We start from the raw sequence: 17,229 nt of genomic DNA on the forward strand, positions 1-17,229 counted from the left end.
CTAACAAACAGCTGTCCAATCTCCTCTTAAGACCCTCCAGTGATGGAGCCCCCACAACTTCTGGAGCGGAGCCATTCCCAAAGGATCCACCTTCACTTGACGAGACAAATAAAGAATAACACAAGAACAGTGATCAACGTACTAGAGTATTATGAGGCCCATCCAGAAAAACAGCCGATCTTAGTTTTTCTGGATACTCAAAAGGCTTTTGGTAAGGTTAACTGGCAGTTTATGACCCAACAGATAAAAGGAATGAAATTTGGAGACAGATTTGAAAACATGATGGAGTCAATATACTCCTCCCAGAAAGCAAGCATAATAATAAATGGGAAATTTACAGATACATTCAAAATAATGAAAGGAGTACGGCAGGGCTGTCCTCTGTCACCTCTGCTCTTCATCCTGACGTTAGGGCCTTTGTTAATAAAATCGAATTGGGAGATAAGAGGGCTTAAAATCAAACAAGAACAATATAAGGTCCAAACGTTTGCAGATGACCTGGTATTTTTCATAGAAGAACCATTGGAGACGGGACCAAAATTAATACAAGAGATAGAAAAATTTGGGGAAGTATCTGGCCTTACAATTAATAAAGAGAAAACTAAAATGATAATTAAAAATCTAACAGATGATCAGAAGAGGGAATTAGAGAAAGAAACAGGACTGCAAAGAAAGTTAAATATTTGGGCATCTGACTAACAGCGAGATGATCATCAATAAAAGGTGATTATTACATGAGTTTAGGACAACAAAAAGAGATTTAGAAGGATGGGGGAAAATACAGTTATCTTTGTCAGGAAGAATTTGTGGCCATTAAGATGAATATTCTGCCAAAACTACTTTACCTATTTCAAATGATCCCTGTGAAATTGGACAAGAATTTTTTTCCCCAGATCCAAACAAAATAACTACAAAATTTGTATGGGCGGGCAAAAGAGCAAGAATAAAATTAAGTGCAATGCAAGATAATAGAAGCAGAGGTGGCTTGGACTCCCAGCTTGGGAAATTTACTATAAAGCAGCAGACCTAAAATGAATTAAAGAATGGATAAACTTAAGAAATAAAAGAATTCCATTTCTGGAAGGGCACCATCTACAGGCAGGGTGGCATGCCTTCATGTGGAGTCCCAGATGTAAAGCCCATACATATTTCCACAGACATATATTAAGGGACTCGCTAATACGAATATGGGAAGAAATTAAAAATAAACATCACATAAAAATCCCGGGAAGGTATCCATTATGGAGGCAATGATAAACCCCAATACTTTAGAACTAGGAGGAATGGCCAGATATTATGAAATTTTAGATCCCCAAGGAGCATTAAAGACCAACCAGGAATTAAGAGATCTGGAACTAAATATAGACTGGTGACTGTACCTTCAATTAAAATCAAAATATAAAAAAGACCAAGAGAAATTTGGAATTGTGGTAGAACCAAACCAACTAGATAAATTAATGGTAGAAATATTGGACCAAAATACAAAACTGGTTGAAGGAAATTACAAAAGTCCAAACAGAATTTAAAGCAGAAATATTTCTCCTGAGAATTATCAAAGAGAATTATACGAAAGAGATAAAATATCTAATCCTCCATAAGAGCAGCGATATTAGCACTCACACAATGTTGGAAAGGAGTTTTTTTTTCAAAAAAGTTTTTTATTTTTTAAATTTTACACATCTCTTTACATGGGCAAAGTGATTCCAGATTATAACACTTGTACATAATCGTACTTTCATTTCCACCAATCTTATATAATATCATCTCATATTATCTATTTCACTCATCTTTAAATAATTTTCCATTTCATATTTCAATTCATTAATTCAATATCATTATCATTTCATCTATATATAGATTCCCAGTTCTCTATCCCCTATTATTTCCGTTTTCAGCTTACCACCTATTTTATTTAATATTACACCATTATTATCCTTAATTTTTCCTAGACCAATTATATAATAAGCAATTTAAAAAAAGTAAAAATAAGACAAAACCAATATATTTAGGATCCACATGGTATATCCCCTCAATCTAATTTAAGAATTAATTCCCCCACTTTAAACATATTAACATTAAATAATCAACTGTATATTTTAAAACATACGTATTTTAAGGTATCCCCCTGAAATTGCTAAAATGACTTAACATGTCTCATTTCATCTTCACTTTTCTTTTAATCATTAATAATCATATTTTCCCCCTTTCTACTTATCCAAAATTTATAAAAGTGAAATGTATTAAAACATATAATCATTAATAATCATATTTTTTCTTCCTTTCCACTTATCCAAAATGTATCTATATATTTTAATACATTTCCTTTCCCCTGTTTTAATCCTCCAATGTAAGGGTTCATAACAGCATAATTCATATAGTTATATATACACTGCTCAAAAAAATAAAGGGAACACAAAAATAACACATCCTAGATCTTAATGAATGAAATATTCTTATTAAATACCTCGTTCATTACATAGTTGAATGTGCTGACAACAAAATCACACAAAAAATATCAATGGAAGTCAAATTTAGCAACCCATGGAAGTCTGGATTTGGAGTTACACTCAAAATTAAACTGGAAAGAAACACTATAGGCTGATCCAACTTTGATGTAATGTCCTTAAAACAAGTCAAAATGAGGCTCAGTAGCATGCGTGGCCTCCACGTGCCTGTATAACCTGCCTAAGATGCCTAGGCATGCTCCTGATGAGGTGGCGGATGGTCTCCTGAGGAATCTCCTCCCACACCTGGACTAAAGCATCCCCCAACTCCTGGACAGTTTGTGGTGCAACATGGCATTGGTAGATGGAGGGAGACATGATGTCCCAGATGTGCTCAATTGGATTCAGGTCTGGGGAATGGGCGGGCCAGTCCATAGCATCAATGCCTTCATCTTGCAGGAACTGCTGACACACTCCAGCCACATGAGGTCTAGCATTGTCGTGCATTAGGAGGAACCCGGGGCCAACTGCACCAGCATATGGTCTCACAAGGGGTCTGAGGATCTCATCTCGGTACCTAATGGCAGTCAGGCTACCTCTGGCAAGCAGATGGGGGGCTGTGCGGCCCCCTAAAGAAATGCCACCCAACACCATTACTGACCCACTGCCAAACCGGTCATTCTGGAGGATGTTGCAGGCAGCAGAACGTTCTCCACGGCGTCTCCAGACCCCATCACGTCTGTCACATGTGCTCAGTGTGAACCTGCTTTCATCTGTGAAGAGCACAGGGCGCCAGTGGCGAATTGGCGAATCTTGGTGCTCTCTGGCAAATGCCAAACATCCTGCATGGTGCTGGGCTGTAAGCACAACCCCCACCTGTGGACCTCGGGCCCTCATACCACCCTCATGAAGTCTGTTTTTGACTGTTTGAGCAGCCACATGCACATTTGTGGCCCGCTGGAGGTCATTTTGCAGGGTTCTGGCAGTGCTCCTCCTGTCCCTCCTTGCACAAAGGCGGAGGTAGCGGTCCTATTGCTGGGTTGTTGCCCTCCTACGGCCTCCTCCACATCTCCTGATGTAACGGCCTGTCTCCTGGTAGCGCCTCCATGCTCTGGACACTAAGCTGACAGACACAGCAAACCTTCTTGCCACAGCTCACATTGATGTGCCGTCCTGGATGAGCTGCACTACCTGAGCCACTTGTGTGGGTTGTAGACTCCGTTTTATGCTACCACTAGAGTAAAAGCACCACCAGCATTCAAAAGTGACCAAACCATCAGCCAGAAAGCATAGGAACTGAGAAGTGGTCTATGTTCACCACCTGCAGACCCACTCCTTTATTGGGGATGTCCTGCAAACTGCCTATGCTTTCCACCTGTTGTCTATTCCATTTGCACAACAGCATGTAAAATTGATTGTCAATCATTGTTGCTACCTAAGTGGACAGTTTGATTTCACAGAAGTGTGATTGATTTGGAATTACATTGTGTTGTTTAAGTGTTCCCTTTATCTTTTTGAGCAGTGTATATATAGTTATATAATCCTAAAATAATTTCCAGCAAGTTTTAAACTAAATACCAATATACATTCCCATGTGGTATCCCCCTTATAAAATCCCTAACCCTTATCTCTAAATCTCGTAACTTTATCATTTCTTTTAATTTTGACTAGTTTTCCCTTTTCTAAGTTTCCCCAGTCTTTCTTCTTTTTTCCTTCTAGCCTTATTTTTATTTCCCTCTGCTTGTCAGCCATGTTCCCCCCACTTTTTAGTTCTCTTTTGGGGGGTTTCTTCTTACATATTCCCTTCTTCTTCTTTGTCTTGGGTGTCTTATCTCTTTTATTTGTTGTCTCTGTTGTCAATGTCTCTGTTTTAAATCCTTTTATGTCCTTTGGGAATGATCCTTGTTCTTCATACTCATCAAGACTGTTATTTTCCTCTTATAATTCGTCCTCTCTGAGCTTCCTTTGTTCTTCTGCAAGCTGTGATACCATTACTTTACTCACCATTATCTCCACCAGTCTCATTCTTTCTTTAAACATCTCTCTCACAGTTTGGAGCTCCGACTTAAATTCTTTGCTTATTTCTTCCATTTCTTTGGTCAAGTTTTTCTGTTATAGTCCTTGTCACAAGTCCCCATTTATCTCACTTTCTCTTTCTTCTGTTTTCTTGTCACAGCCAACCTCCAACAGTCCCAAAGTATTGCATTTCTTTATATTTTACTGTAATCTCCCCCTCTTTTTTTTTATAAAGCTTCTGTGGATCTTGTTATATTAATAATCTTTTATTCCATTTCTTCTCTTTCAAATACTTATACAACCAGTAATTTTCCACAGAAACATAAAAGAAAGAAATCTTTGACCCTTAGGGGATGCTCTATATCGCTTTCTTCTTAGAATTTTTATTTTTTATTCACTTTTCTGTAGGATTAATATTAAATTTCATCAATTCCAAATAAGTCCAGCATTTTATCTAATGCCTGATTAATGTCAAATTCTGTATGTTATTCCAAATTTAATCTCTAATTACATATAATTCTTTTATTTCCAGTTTTTTCTTTACCTTATATTTTCCTCTTATTTCTCGTTTACTGCTACCACTCTTCCAAACCTACAACCCGGTGGACCTACTCAAGAGCTTCGATGTCATATCCCTCTTCACCCAAGTACCAATTAAAGAAGCCTTGACAGCCATCCAAAATAAATACAACCCCACTAAGCACATCCTAGATCTGACCAACCACTGCCTAACCAACACATACTTCATCTACAATGGACAAAGATACAAAAAGATAGAAGGAGCACCTATGGGATCACCCCTCTCACCCATCATTGACTTTGAAACCAATACTCTAGACAAATCCAAACCCAAACCCAAACTCTGGCTTAGATATGTAGATGACATTTTCGTGACACGGGAAAGAAAAACTGGACAACTTCCTCACACACCACAAGAGCCTACACCCCAAAATACAATTCACCATGGAAACAGAAGCCAACGACCAACTTCCCTTCCTGGATATATATCATATATATGTTTTAGTAGATTTTCACGGGTACAGGTATGCAAGTCTTGGAGTGTTTGGGTCTTTTCCCATGTAAGATTGAGAGCATCTTGAGCATCGTTTTTAAAATAGGCTTTACCTTCGAAGGCAAAGGGAAGGCGGTGACAGGAGAGCCTGAAGCTGAGTGTCTCCGCCAGGCTCCGGGCTCCGGTTGCCGGGAGGTGCCCTGGCTGGCCGCACGTGGCTGCACCAAACACCACAGCGTTGCTCTAAACACCACGGCATCAAGGGAGAAGGGAAAGCAATGGTGACGGAAGGTGTCCTGATACGAAGTGTCCCACCAATGCCAAGGTCAACATCCAGCCTCTACACAAGAATACTCACCCCCCCACCCCAGGCTAAGCTCCAGGTTTCTCCCTCCACTTCCAAGCAGAGAAGGGTCCCTCCCTATGTGGAGGCTGATGGGGAGGGTGTCGAGCCCAGAAAAGCTTGAGCTCTCACCTGCATAGACTCGTTATTAGGAGTCCATCTTCCTCGGTGCCCTTTAGTCCAGGCATTTGGTCTCCCCCTCCCACGCACTCCATGCCAAAGGAAAGGCAGCCAAGCTTCTCCTTCTCTCCTACTCTTCCCCCTGCTCCCTTCCCACATTTCCAACACGCATTTCTCCAGCGCTCGCCCGCAATTCTTTGCATTCTTCCAGGCCTGGCTTGCTGAGGGGGGAGAGCAGCCCTGACGTCTCTGCTGCCCCCACACACACAGGAAAAAAAAGCAAGCAGCAGAAACATAACTCTCACTGGGGCGAAAGAGCAGAGATCAAAGAAGGCACAGGCAACAGAAAGCAGCACTTTTCAAAGGCGGCAGCTTCCGTCTTCTCTTGCCTGTCTTCTTCGATCGCCCTCTTTCGTCCCAACGAGAACTATGTTTCTGCTTGCTTTCTTTTCCTGTGCCTTCCTCACCCTCTACTCTTTCGCCCTAGCGAAAGCTATGTTTCTGCTCACTTTTTCTGTGCTTTCCCTGGACAGCGATGGCTGGGGCCATGGGGGGGGGGGCAGCAGCAGAGAAGAGCACCGAGAGGGATGAGTAAACTGACACCACCGACGGTTGAAATAACAGAGGAATTGGTGAAGGGCCCGATGATAGTATGGGCAAGAAATGTAGGACATAACATTAATTTGGAGGATTGGGAAAGAATTTGGAAAAAAAAATACAAAATAATGAAATTGATGGTATATAAAAAGAATCAATATAAAATGTGTTATCAGTGGTATCTGACACCTTCAAAATTAGCCAATATGTATCACAACTTAAGCCAACTTTGCTGGAAATGCAAACAAACAAGGGGCACCTTCTTCCACGTATGGTGGCTTTGCCTGAAAAGTAAGAAATATTGAACAAAAATACGAACATGGATAAAAGAAATTAGGACTTTTCAATTTGTACTTAAAGCAAAAATCTTTCTACTGGGGATAATAAAAGGTGAATATGCAAAAGAGATAAAATATTTAATTTTGCATATAATTATTAATTCTGGTTATTCTGGTAATAACCAGAAATAAGAAATAGGTATCAGAATAATGTTTGATATATAAGCATGTCTAATTAATTTGTAAGTACAGTGTTTTTTGTTTTTAACAAAATATTTTGCATTTTGTATTTATCTTTTTAATGTTTAATAAAGTTTTTGTTAAAAATACAAACAAGCAATCAAATAAATAAATAAGGAATGTATAGTTTATAAATATATATATATATATATATATATATATATATATATATATATATAATATATATTATTCCTTATAAACTATACATTGATATTTATTTATTTGATTGCTTGTTTGTTTTTGCTTGTTTGTTTTTATATATATATTTTATTAAGTTTTCGTGGTACTTACATGTATGGCATTCAGCTTTGTTCAGGTATTTTCCTACGTCATTGTAGTTGTGCTTTTTAAAGTTGTAGCAACGTTTTGCAGAATCTCATCTGCCATCATCAGGCTTCTGTTCATTCACAGATGAACACTATACAGAAGCCTGATGATGGCAGATGAGATTCTGCAAAGCGTTGCTACAACTTTAAAAGCACAACTATAATGTGGCGATGGGAAAATACCTGAACAAAGCTGAATGCCATACTCTATATATACGTATGTGGATCTTTGGTTGTTCGGGTTTTCTCCGCGTAAAGATTAAGTGAACCTCAGAAAACACATATACGTATATATGTACATATGTATATATACATACACACACACACACACACATACACACACACATATATATATGGATCTTTGGTTGTTCGGGTTTTCTCTGGCGTAAGATTGAATATCTAGGCAGCGTTTCGATGAAGTCTCATTCATCATCTTCAGGCTTCTGTCTTTGGCTCTGTGCTTCTCAGAGTGTCATCACTCTGAAAGCCTGAAACAGTAGAAAGCCTGATGATGATGAGACTCAAGCGTCTAGATTCAATCTTACGTGAGAAAACCGACAACAGATCCACATCTAATACCATGAGAACCTCAGAAAATATATATATATATATATATATATATATATATATATAGTGTGTGGATCTTTGGTTGTTGGGTTTTCTCCGCGTAAGATTGAAGTATCTAGGCAGCGTTTGATGAAGTCTCATTCATCATCTTCAGGCTTCTGTCTCTGGCTCTGTGCTTCTCAGAGTAATGTGAGATTGCAGCTGCTTCCTCCTTTTAACTGCCAGTGGGGTGGGACTTGATTGGGTGGGGGCTTGGCTGTGTTCTGATTGGGTAGAGGTGTGTTCTCATTGGTAGGGGTTTGGCTGTGTTCTGATTGGTTGGGGGGTTAGCCGTGTTCTGATTGGTTGGAGCGTGTTCTGTTCAGGTGGGGGCTTGGTTGTGCTCAGGTTAGTCTTAGTTGCTGGGGGATTTGAGCTGGTGAGTTGTGATCTTGCTGTTTGGCTTCGAGTTTGTGGTCATGCTGCATCTTCATAGTGGGTGTCGGTTTGCTTCATGTATGGCTCGGAGGGGTTTGAAGTGGGTAGTGATGCAGCTGCCGTGCAGCTTCTGGTCCATGGTCGTGTCTCATCTTCTGAGTGGGTGGGAGTCTGTTTTCTACATGGAAGTGTGGTGGTGGCATCTTGTGTGGCTCTCATGGGTGTGGGTCTGGTGTCCTTCTTCATGTTAGGTACTCGTCTGTTCATGAGGGCGGGTTTCCAAATGGCTGGAAGGCGGGAGGTGTCATCTCGTTTGTTCATGCTGTGTGGGCGTTTTTCTATCTCTATGGCTTCTCTGATTATTCTGCTGTTGAAGTGTTCGGTTTTGGCGATAGTTCTGGTCATAAATTTCTCGCCAAACAACTACAACCTCCCACCCACTCAGAAGATGAGACACGACCATGGACCAGAAGCTGCACTGCAGCTGCATCACTACCCACTTCAAACCCCTCCGAGCCATACATGAAGCAAACCGACACCCACTATGAAGATGCAGCACAACCACAAACTAGAAGCCAAACAGCAAGATCACAACTCACAGCTCAAATCCCCCAGCAACTAAGACTAACCTGAGCACAACCAAGCCCCCACCTGAACAGAACACTGCCTCCAACCAATCAGAACACGGCTAACCCCCAACCAATCAGAACACACAGCCAAACCCCTACCAATGAGAACACACCTCTACCCAATCAGAACACAGCCAAGCCCCACCCAATCAAGTCCCACCCCCACTGGCAGTTAAAAGGAGGAAGCAGCTGCAATCTCACATTACTCTGAGAAGCACAGAGCCGGAGACAGAAGCCTGAAGATGATGAATGAGACTTCATCGAAACGTTGCCTCAGATACTTGAATCTTATGCGAGAAAACCAACAACAAAGATCCATATATATATATATATATATATATATAATCAACAAGCAAGCAATATATGAACAACTAGGAATATAAAAATGCACTGGAATAATAATTGAATACATAGCACTGTCAAAATGGATTGTAATATACACAGCACTTTCATTTAAAATGTCTGTATTGTATTTTGTATTTTAATATTTTAAATTTTCAATAAAGGTTATTTATAAAAAAAAAAAAAATCCTGAATATACCAAAGGGTACACAACAGTTAGCATTAAAAAAAATCCTAGCTTAAATACAGTTCTTCCAGGATAATAAATGGATGGTGCACCACAGAGAAATCCTGTGTTTGTTTGCTAGGCATAGAAATTTAGAAAAAACTCTCAGAGAAAACAGCAGTGGCATAAGAGTTCCATATTGTTTCCAAGAAAAGAACATGGCCATAAAATCACAACATGTCAACCCTACTATGAAGGAGAACCAGCTTTAAAGGATGCACCACCAATGGAATGAAATCTGGGGAGTGAAGGAATATGTAGCATTTGAAATGTTTCAGTCTAATTGCCTCTTACACCTTTTGAACCGTGAACCTGCAGGGCAGAACAGATTTTCCATCTGAAATTTTACACTGCTTTTGTCACTGCCCCAACTTCCTCCAATATATTTGCTATTCATATGATTTCTTCATTCTTGACACAATCTGAACAGGCATGTTTGGTGCACTGAATTCCCGGAACCGTCTACTTCTCTTCTCCTCTCGCTTTCTCTTTATATGAGTTGCCACAATCTCTAACTATAGTCTGAGTGCTCCTAACCAAAAGCGATGCTGGCTGGAGAATTCTGGGGCTGAAAATCGTTGGGGCGCCCAGGGAAAAAATGGCTGGGGCTCATGGCACGTAGCATTTCTATCATCTACAATTGCAAAAATGCAAAGAACACTCCCAAAAAGATTTTCACATAACTGTCCAATTGCTACAAAGATAAATATCCAGCAACTTCTTACGCTGAAGGCCAGATAGCAATTATCAAAGTAATATGTTCCAATTTTTTCCTCCCTCTTCCCCATCTAATACCATTACAAATTCTTTGTAATCAAATTAAAGAGTCAATTTCTCAGCTGGACTTACAATGCGACATTAGAAATGTAATTCAAGCCTTCTCTACACTTCCCACTTGAGGCCTCATGTGGATTTTCCTGTGTGCAATAACGGTGGAATGTTGTCTGAAGCACTGTCCACTCAGGGCACTTAAATGGTTTCTCCCCTGTGTGTATAAGGACATAATTTATAAGGATCATCCCAATACTGAGATCTTTCCCACAGTCACAACATTTGAAGGGTTATTCTCCTGTGTGAGTCCTCTGGTGTTGAAGCAAGCTGAAATTGTGACTGAAACTTTTCCCACAGTCACAACATTCAAAGGGTTATTCTCCTGTATGAGTCCTCTGGTGTTGAACCAAGCTAGAACTGCGACTGAAACTTTTCACACAATCAGGACACTCAAAGGGTTTCTCTCCCGTATGAGTCCTCTGGTGTTGAACCAAGGTAGATTTTTGACTGAAACATTTCCTACAGTCAGGACATTTAAAGGGTTTCTCTCCTGTGTGGATTCGCTGGTGTTGAATCAAGTTGGAATTATGACTGAAACTTTTCCCACAGTCAGGACATTTCAAGGATTTTTCTCCTGTGTGGATTCGCTGGTGTTGAATCAAGCTGGAATGATGACTGAAACTTTTCCCACAATCAAGACACTGAAAGGGTTTCTCTCCTGTGTGAGTCCTCTGGTGTTGAACCAGGCTGGATTTGTGACTGAAACTTTTCCCACAATCAGGACACTGAAAGGGTTTCTCTCCTGTGTGAGTCCTCTGGTGTTGAACCAGGCTGGATTTGTGACTGAAACTTTTCCCACAATCAGGACACTCAAAGGGTTTCTCTCCTGTGTGAGTCCTCTGGTGTTGAACCAGGCTGGATTTGTGACTGAAACTTTTCCCACAATCAGGACACTCAAAGGGTTTCTCTCCAGTGTGGAATCGCTGGTGTTCTATCAAGTTGGAATTCTGAGTGAAACTTTTCCCACAATCAGGACACTCAAAGGGTTTCTCTCCTGTATGAGTCCTCTGGTGTTGAACCAAGGTAGATTTTTGACTGAAACATTTCCTACAATCAGGACATTTAAAGGGTTTCTCTCCTGTGTGGATTTGCTGGTGTTGAACCAAGTTGGAATGATGACTGAAACTTTTCCCACAGTCAGGACATTTCAAGGATTTTTCTCCTGTGTGGATTCGCTGGTGTTGAATCAAGCTGGAATGATGACTGAAACTTTTCCCACAATCAAGACACTGAAAGGGTTTCTCTCCTGTGTGAGTCCTCTGGTGTTGAACCAGGCTGGATTTGTGACTGAAACTTTTCCCACAATCAGGACACTCAAAGGGTTTCTCTCCTGTGTGGATTCGCTGGTGTTCTATCAAGTTGGAATTCTGAGTGAAACTTTTCCCACAATCAGGACACTCAAAGGGTTTCTCTCCCGTATGAGTCCTCTGGTGTTGAACCAAGGTAGAATTTTGACTGAAACATTTCCTACAGTCAGGACATTTAAAGGGTTTCTCTCCTGTGTGGATTCGCTGGTGTTGAACCAAGTTGGAATGATGACTGAAACTTTTCCCACAGTCAGGACATTTCAAGGATTTTTCTCCTGTGTGGATTCGCTGGTGTTGAATCAAGCTGGAATGATGACTGAAACTTTTCCCACAATCAAGACACTGAAAGGGTTTCTCTCCTGTGTGAGTCCTCTGGTGTTGAACCAGGCTGGATTTGTGACTGAAACTTTTCCCACAATCAGGACACTCAAAGGGTTTCTCTCCAGTGTGAGTCCTCTGGTGTTCTATCAAGTTGGAATTATGACTGAAACATTTCCTACAGTCAGGACATTTAAAGGGTTTCTCTCCCGTATGAGTTCTCTGGTGTTTCACCAGATAGGAATTCAAATTAAAACTTTTCCCACAATCAGGACATTCAAAGCGTTTCTCTCCTGTGTGGATTCGCTGGTGTTTAACCAGATAGGATTTCTGATTAAAACTTTTGCCACAATCAGGACACTGAAAGGGTTTCTCTCCTGTGTGAAACCTCTGGTGTTGAACCAAGCCAGAATTGGTACTGAAACTTTTCCCACAGTCAGGACATTCAAAGGGTTTCTCTCCTGTGTGAGTCCTATGGTGTTTCACCAGGTTGGAATTCTGACTGAAACGTTTCCCACACTCTGGACATTCATACATTTTCTTCCTGATGTAAGTCCTCTGGTGAGTCACAAGGTTGGAATTCTGACTGAAACTTTTACCACAACCAAGACATTTAAAGGGTTTCACTCCTGCGTGAGTCCTCTGCTCTGATTTAGTGGTGATTTCCTTCCTCCCAGACCTAGGCCTGGAACACTGTCTGCTCTACGTGGCTTTCCAATTGTCCTTTTCCTCCCCAATAACTTCAAGATATTTCCCTCTTTTGCTGATTGAAAAAATAATCTCTTGACTTTTCATGTAATGTTTGCCTAAACTTCACACTCCAGTTGTCCCTGGTAGAAATCTCTTCTTGATTTTCTCTCGTTTCTCTCTCACCTGCTGAGGGAGGTGAAGGTAATGGAAAATATTTGATTTCTGGACTGACTTGCTTTGCTATTCAGTGCTGCTTGTTATCCTCAGTTGTCCATAGTGCTCTTATTGCCATCCTCTTTGTCTATAAGATTCAAATAAAAGGATATCTTTAATTGTGCATAAGATGTTTGCAGAAGATGAGAAAAAAAGATAAAGGTTTATGTTACAATGACAAAGCAAACATGCCACAATGCTCCAATAAGCTCTTACATTAATCATGATTCATTTGAGAAGTGGAAAAATTCCCAGATCCAAGTTCAAATATCCACTGAATGACGAAATTCATTTGTTGACCAGGTCAGTCACAAATTCCTAGCAGTGCAAAGGGTTCTTTTCAAAGACAGTCAAGTGAAAAAAAAAGAACACCCACTTTTTTCTACGGTTTTACTTATCAGGGTATCATAAATATCACCACAACAGAACAGAACAGAATAACAGGATTGGAAAGGAACTTGCAGGTCTTCTAATCCAGTCTCTGCTCAAGCAGGATATTCTGCACTATTTTACACGTCTCTTCTGAAGGAAAGCCGTTCTGCTGGTTAATTCTTCTCACCATTAGGAATTTCTCACTGCTTCCATAGTATAAAGAGGTGAAGTAGCAGCCAAGTACTGCTAATAAAATGCCCTTGATCAATTGATCATCAGGAAGCATGGCTACATCTACAAAAGCTGAACTTGGAGGAGTTTTGTGGTCTCCAGCATTGAGCTGTGTGTTAACACAATGCCAAAGAGTAAAGATATCAGCAATGATGTTCTTGAAGAAATTGTTGCTGCCCATCAATTTGGCAAAGTTTAAAAGGCCATTTTCAAACAATATAAAATCCATCATTCCACAATGAGGAAGATTATTCACAAGTGGGAAGCATTCCAGACCCCCATCTAAGAAAAATTCGCTCAAAGGCCAGATAATGCAATGGCCAGAAAAATTGCTAAATACAAAATGTTAAGACTCTACAGGTTTCAGTTAGCATGTTAAATGTTAAGATTCATGTCAGTGCAATTAGAAAACGACTGAACCAGTATGGTTTGTTTGGAAGGATTTGCCAGGGGAAAGCCTCTTCTCTCTAAAAAGGTCATAGCAGCACAGCTATGGAGATATTTGCCCATAATGCACACTGACATGTTAGTTGAAAACCAAACGCAGCATATCGGCACAAGCATCTCATACAAACTGTCAACAACGGAGATGGAGGGTTGATGATTTGGGCTTGTTTTGCAGCCACAAGATCTGGACACCTTGCACTTTTTGAGTCATCCATGAACTCCTTTGTATACCAAAGTATTCTAGAGTCAAAAGTGAGGCCATCTGTCCAGTAGCTAAAGGTAGGCTGACATGGGAATATGCAAGAGGACAATGGTTGCAAACACATCAGGAAATCTACAACAGGATGGCTGAAAAAGAAAAGGATCAAGGGGTTGCAATGGCAGTCAAATCCCAATTGATGGGACCTCAAGATAGTTGTGCATAAAAATACACCCACAATCCTCAATGAAGTGAAGCAATGTTGTAAAGAAGAGCGAGCCAAAATTCCTCCACAATGCTGCAAGAGACTCCTAAAGTCACACTGAAAAGAATTACTTCTAGTTGTTGCTGCTAAAGGTGGTTCTACAAATTATTGAATCTTACATTTTTCACACACGACTTGTCCCTTTTGGCTTTCTTTTTATAAAATAAATGATGATCGAATGTAATATGTCATGTATTGTTGTTCATCTGTGGTTGTAGTTACCTACTTTTAAGAGCTTCTAAGGACCAACTACATGCTGATTTTTACCATCCTGATATATAAAATCATAAAAGTCAAGGAGAGTGTACTGTCTTTTTCACATGACTGTATATCTGGAAGTCCTGGGGAGAGATTATATGTTTGGAGATATAGAAGCTGTGAATGCTCCAACACTGGAAGTTTTTAAAAAGATATTGGATAACCATTTCTCTGAAGTGGTATATGGTTTCCTGCCTAGTCAGGGGGTTGGACTAGAAGACCTCCAAGGTCCCTTCCAACTCTGTTCTATTCTATTGTACTCTATTCTATGAGATATGTACATTCAGAGTGATTTAAAAATACACACACCTACAATATGGAGAAAATCCATGTCTTTTAAGGCTGAAAAATATGTCAAAATGGTTACAGTCAAACCTTCTCCACTAATGTTAATCAGGAATCTGATGAATTTGATGGTTGCTCATCTGTTGAGATGGCAAGGCTGATGTTAAGGCCTCAACAGGCCTCTGAGGCCATGAAAACTTTCACAGGAAACCACTAGCCTCTGGGTTAGGCATGTGGCCAAAACCACAGAAGGCGTTTATACTATTTTTATACTTTCTATATTTCTGTACCTTATCTGTCGTGTGCCAGTTCCTTCTTATGTAATGAAGCAAAATCAAAGAAATGTATAAATATCTGCTTTGCACTACACTCAGGGTTCTTTCCTTCTTTGGAGGGACCCCTCTTTATTCAGATGGATAAATGCATTGGCTTATCAACACACTTGGACTCAAGTCTTTTATTTCACTGATCCACACCTGTCAGTCTGCATGACACTAACTTTACAGATGTGGGGGCTTTAACTGATGAAATGATGCCTAAAACAAGATTTGAAGCACCAGTTTTGCCCATGGAAGCCATGAGCTCCATGTAAGGGCAGAAAATACTTTCCCTTTGGTGACATCCCAGTTGAAGTAGTCCTCACTTACTGACTGCAATTCAGACTGGCATCTGTGTCACTAAGCAGCCCAATCATGAAGCATGAAGTCACATGACAGAGCCAAGTTACATTTCTTACTTTAAAGTGTTTTAATGTGTATGTATTTTTGTGCCTCTAAGCTACCCACTGGAATGTCATGGTAAGGTAGGTGACCAACAAATTTTATAAAAATCAAAAAGTTCAAAACATTCAATTTTTAAAAAACTGCTGGGTTAAGCAGAGTTGAACCTGGTGAATACACGGATGAGGGGACCAGTAGGAAAACACGGTGCTTGTAAACTAGAAATGGAAGCAAAAAAACCCCCAGAAAAGACTCAGAAGAGGCACCTCAGTCCGGTTTTCTTGCCCAGAAAACCCTCAGGTCCACTACAGATTAAGTTGGGGGGACCTTGGAGGTCTCCTAGTCCATCCCCTGTTCAGGCAGGAGACCCAATTCCATTCCGAACAAACGGCTGTCCAATCTCCTCCGAAGACCCTCCAGTGACGGAGCCCCCACAACCTCTGGAGGGGAGCCATTCCCAAAGGATCCACCGTCGCTTGAAAGAGGCTTTTGAGATCTTCCCCCCCAGCAGAGAATCGCAGCCACCAGTTTCACAGCGTGCAGCCCCAGCGGGCTCCGATCTGGGGAGGGAAGGAACCTGCAGCTGACACGCTTCAGCCCAGTTGCTTCTCTGCTTCCAGGCCGCGGAGGGAACCGAACAGCCCGACTTGCTCCCGGACTCTCCTCCCACCTGCTGCCCCCAGCTCACCTGCCAGCTGCTGCTTCCATCCTGGGAAGGGCACAGAAGCCGCTCTGGACATCACCTTCCTTCCCATGAGAGATCCGGAAGATTATCCTTTCCTCCCAACATTTCTAGCATTACAATACTCTATGATTTAAAACCTCCCCTTTTAAGCTCCAGCACGGACGTCATTAAAGTGTGGATGACTTTCTAAGCAAAGATGTTCCTGACCGCCATCTAGTGACAGGAAGTGGGAAAACACGCTTTATCAAGGCTCCACCGTGGCATTTGGAAGATGTTTTCACTGATTACATGGCTGCAGATCGTTTTCGACTCCTAGCAACTGAGCTTTGCAACTGAGCCAAGTGAAATAGCGAAATTTGACACAACTTAGCTACGTTTTGATGCCTTTGGATCTTGATTCCTGGCCTTGCAGTTTCCTTGGCAAGGGTTTCTGGAAGTGGTTCCCCCCACCTTCCTGCTTCCTAGGCCTGAAAGGATTGGCCCAAGTTGGACAGATGGTTTTTGCTCTTCAGGTGGGACTGGAAATGAGCGTTTCTCTGTCTCTAACCTGCTGCCTTCACCACTACACCAAAGTGGCTCTTCTTCCTCCCCATAAAATATGCACATTAACCCTAACCCTGCTGCTCCAACAGGAAATTCAAGGCTGCAGCTTTCAAGATCAATCGGTCAATCAATCAGAATATATCTGGAAGGGACCTTGGAAGTCTTCTACTCCAGCCCTCTGCTCCAGCAGGAGACCTTATACCATTTCAGACAAGAGACTATCCAGTCTATTTTTAAAAACTTCCAGTGTTGAAGCTCCCACAACCTCTGAAGGCTAAGCTGTTCCACTGGTTAATTGTTCTCACTGTT

The 17,229-nt window shown here is 41.0% G+C and overlaps 2 protein-coding genes across 6 annotated transcripts in view; both read right to left on the bottom strand.

The window, feature by feature from the left end:
• LOC113451934 (uncharacterized) overlaps positions 1-17,229 on the bottom strand; it is a 33,303-nt gene that overhangs the window by 7,226 nt on the left and 8,848 nt on the right. For 2 of the 5 annotated variants that reach the window (XM_087928437.1, XM_087928434.1), the window contains exon 1: positions 16,381-16,484. The exons of 1 other annotated variant lie outside the window; for it this stretch is intronic. The gene's annotated coding sequence lies outside the window, so the exon portion shown is untranslated. Of the gene's footprint in view, positions 1-12,886; positions 13,005-16,380; positions 16,500-17,229 lie in introns of those variants that run through there. 2 more of the 5 variants (XM_087928438.1, XM_087928435.1) reach the window with 2 other exon arrangements.
• LOC148126531 (uncharacterized) lies at positions 10,619-12,874 on the bottom strand. The gene is given in 1 exon segment (XM_087928063.1): positions 10,619-12,874. A coding segment is annotated over 1 exon segment (1,932 nt). The 5' UTR covers positions 12,551-12,874.

This window comes from Pseudonaja textilis, chromosome 2 (assembly GCF_049901715.1).
Source record: "Pseudonaja textilis isolate UNSWEBS1 chromosome 2, rPseTex1.2, whole genome shotgun sequence".
In the NCBI taxonomy this organism is placed as follows: Eukaryota; Metazoa; Chordata; class Lepidosauria; order Squamata; family Elapidae; genus Pseudonaja; species Pseudonaja textilis.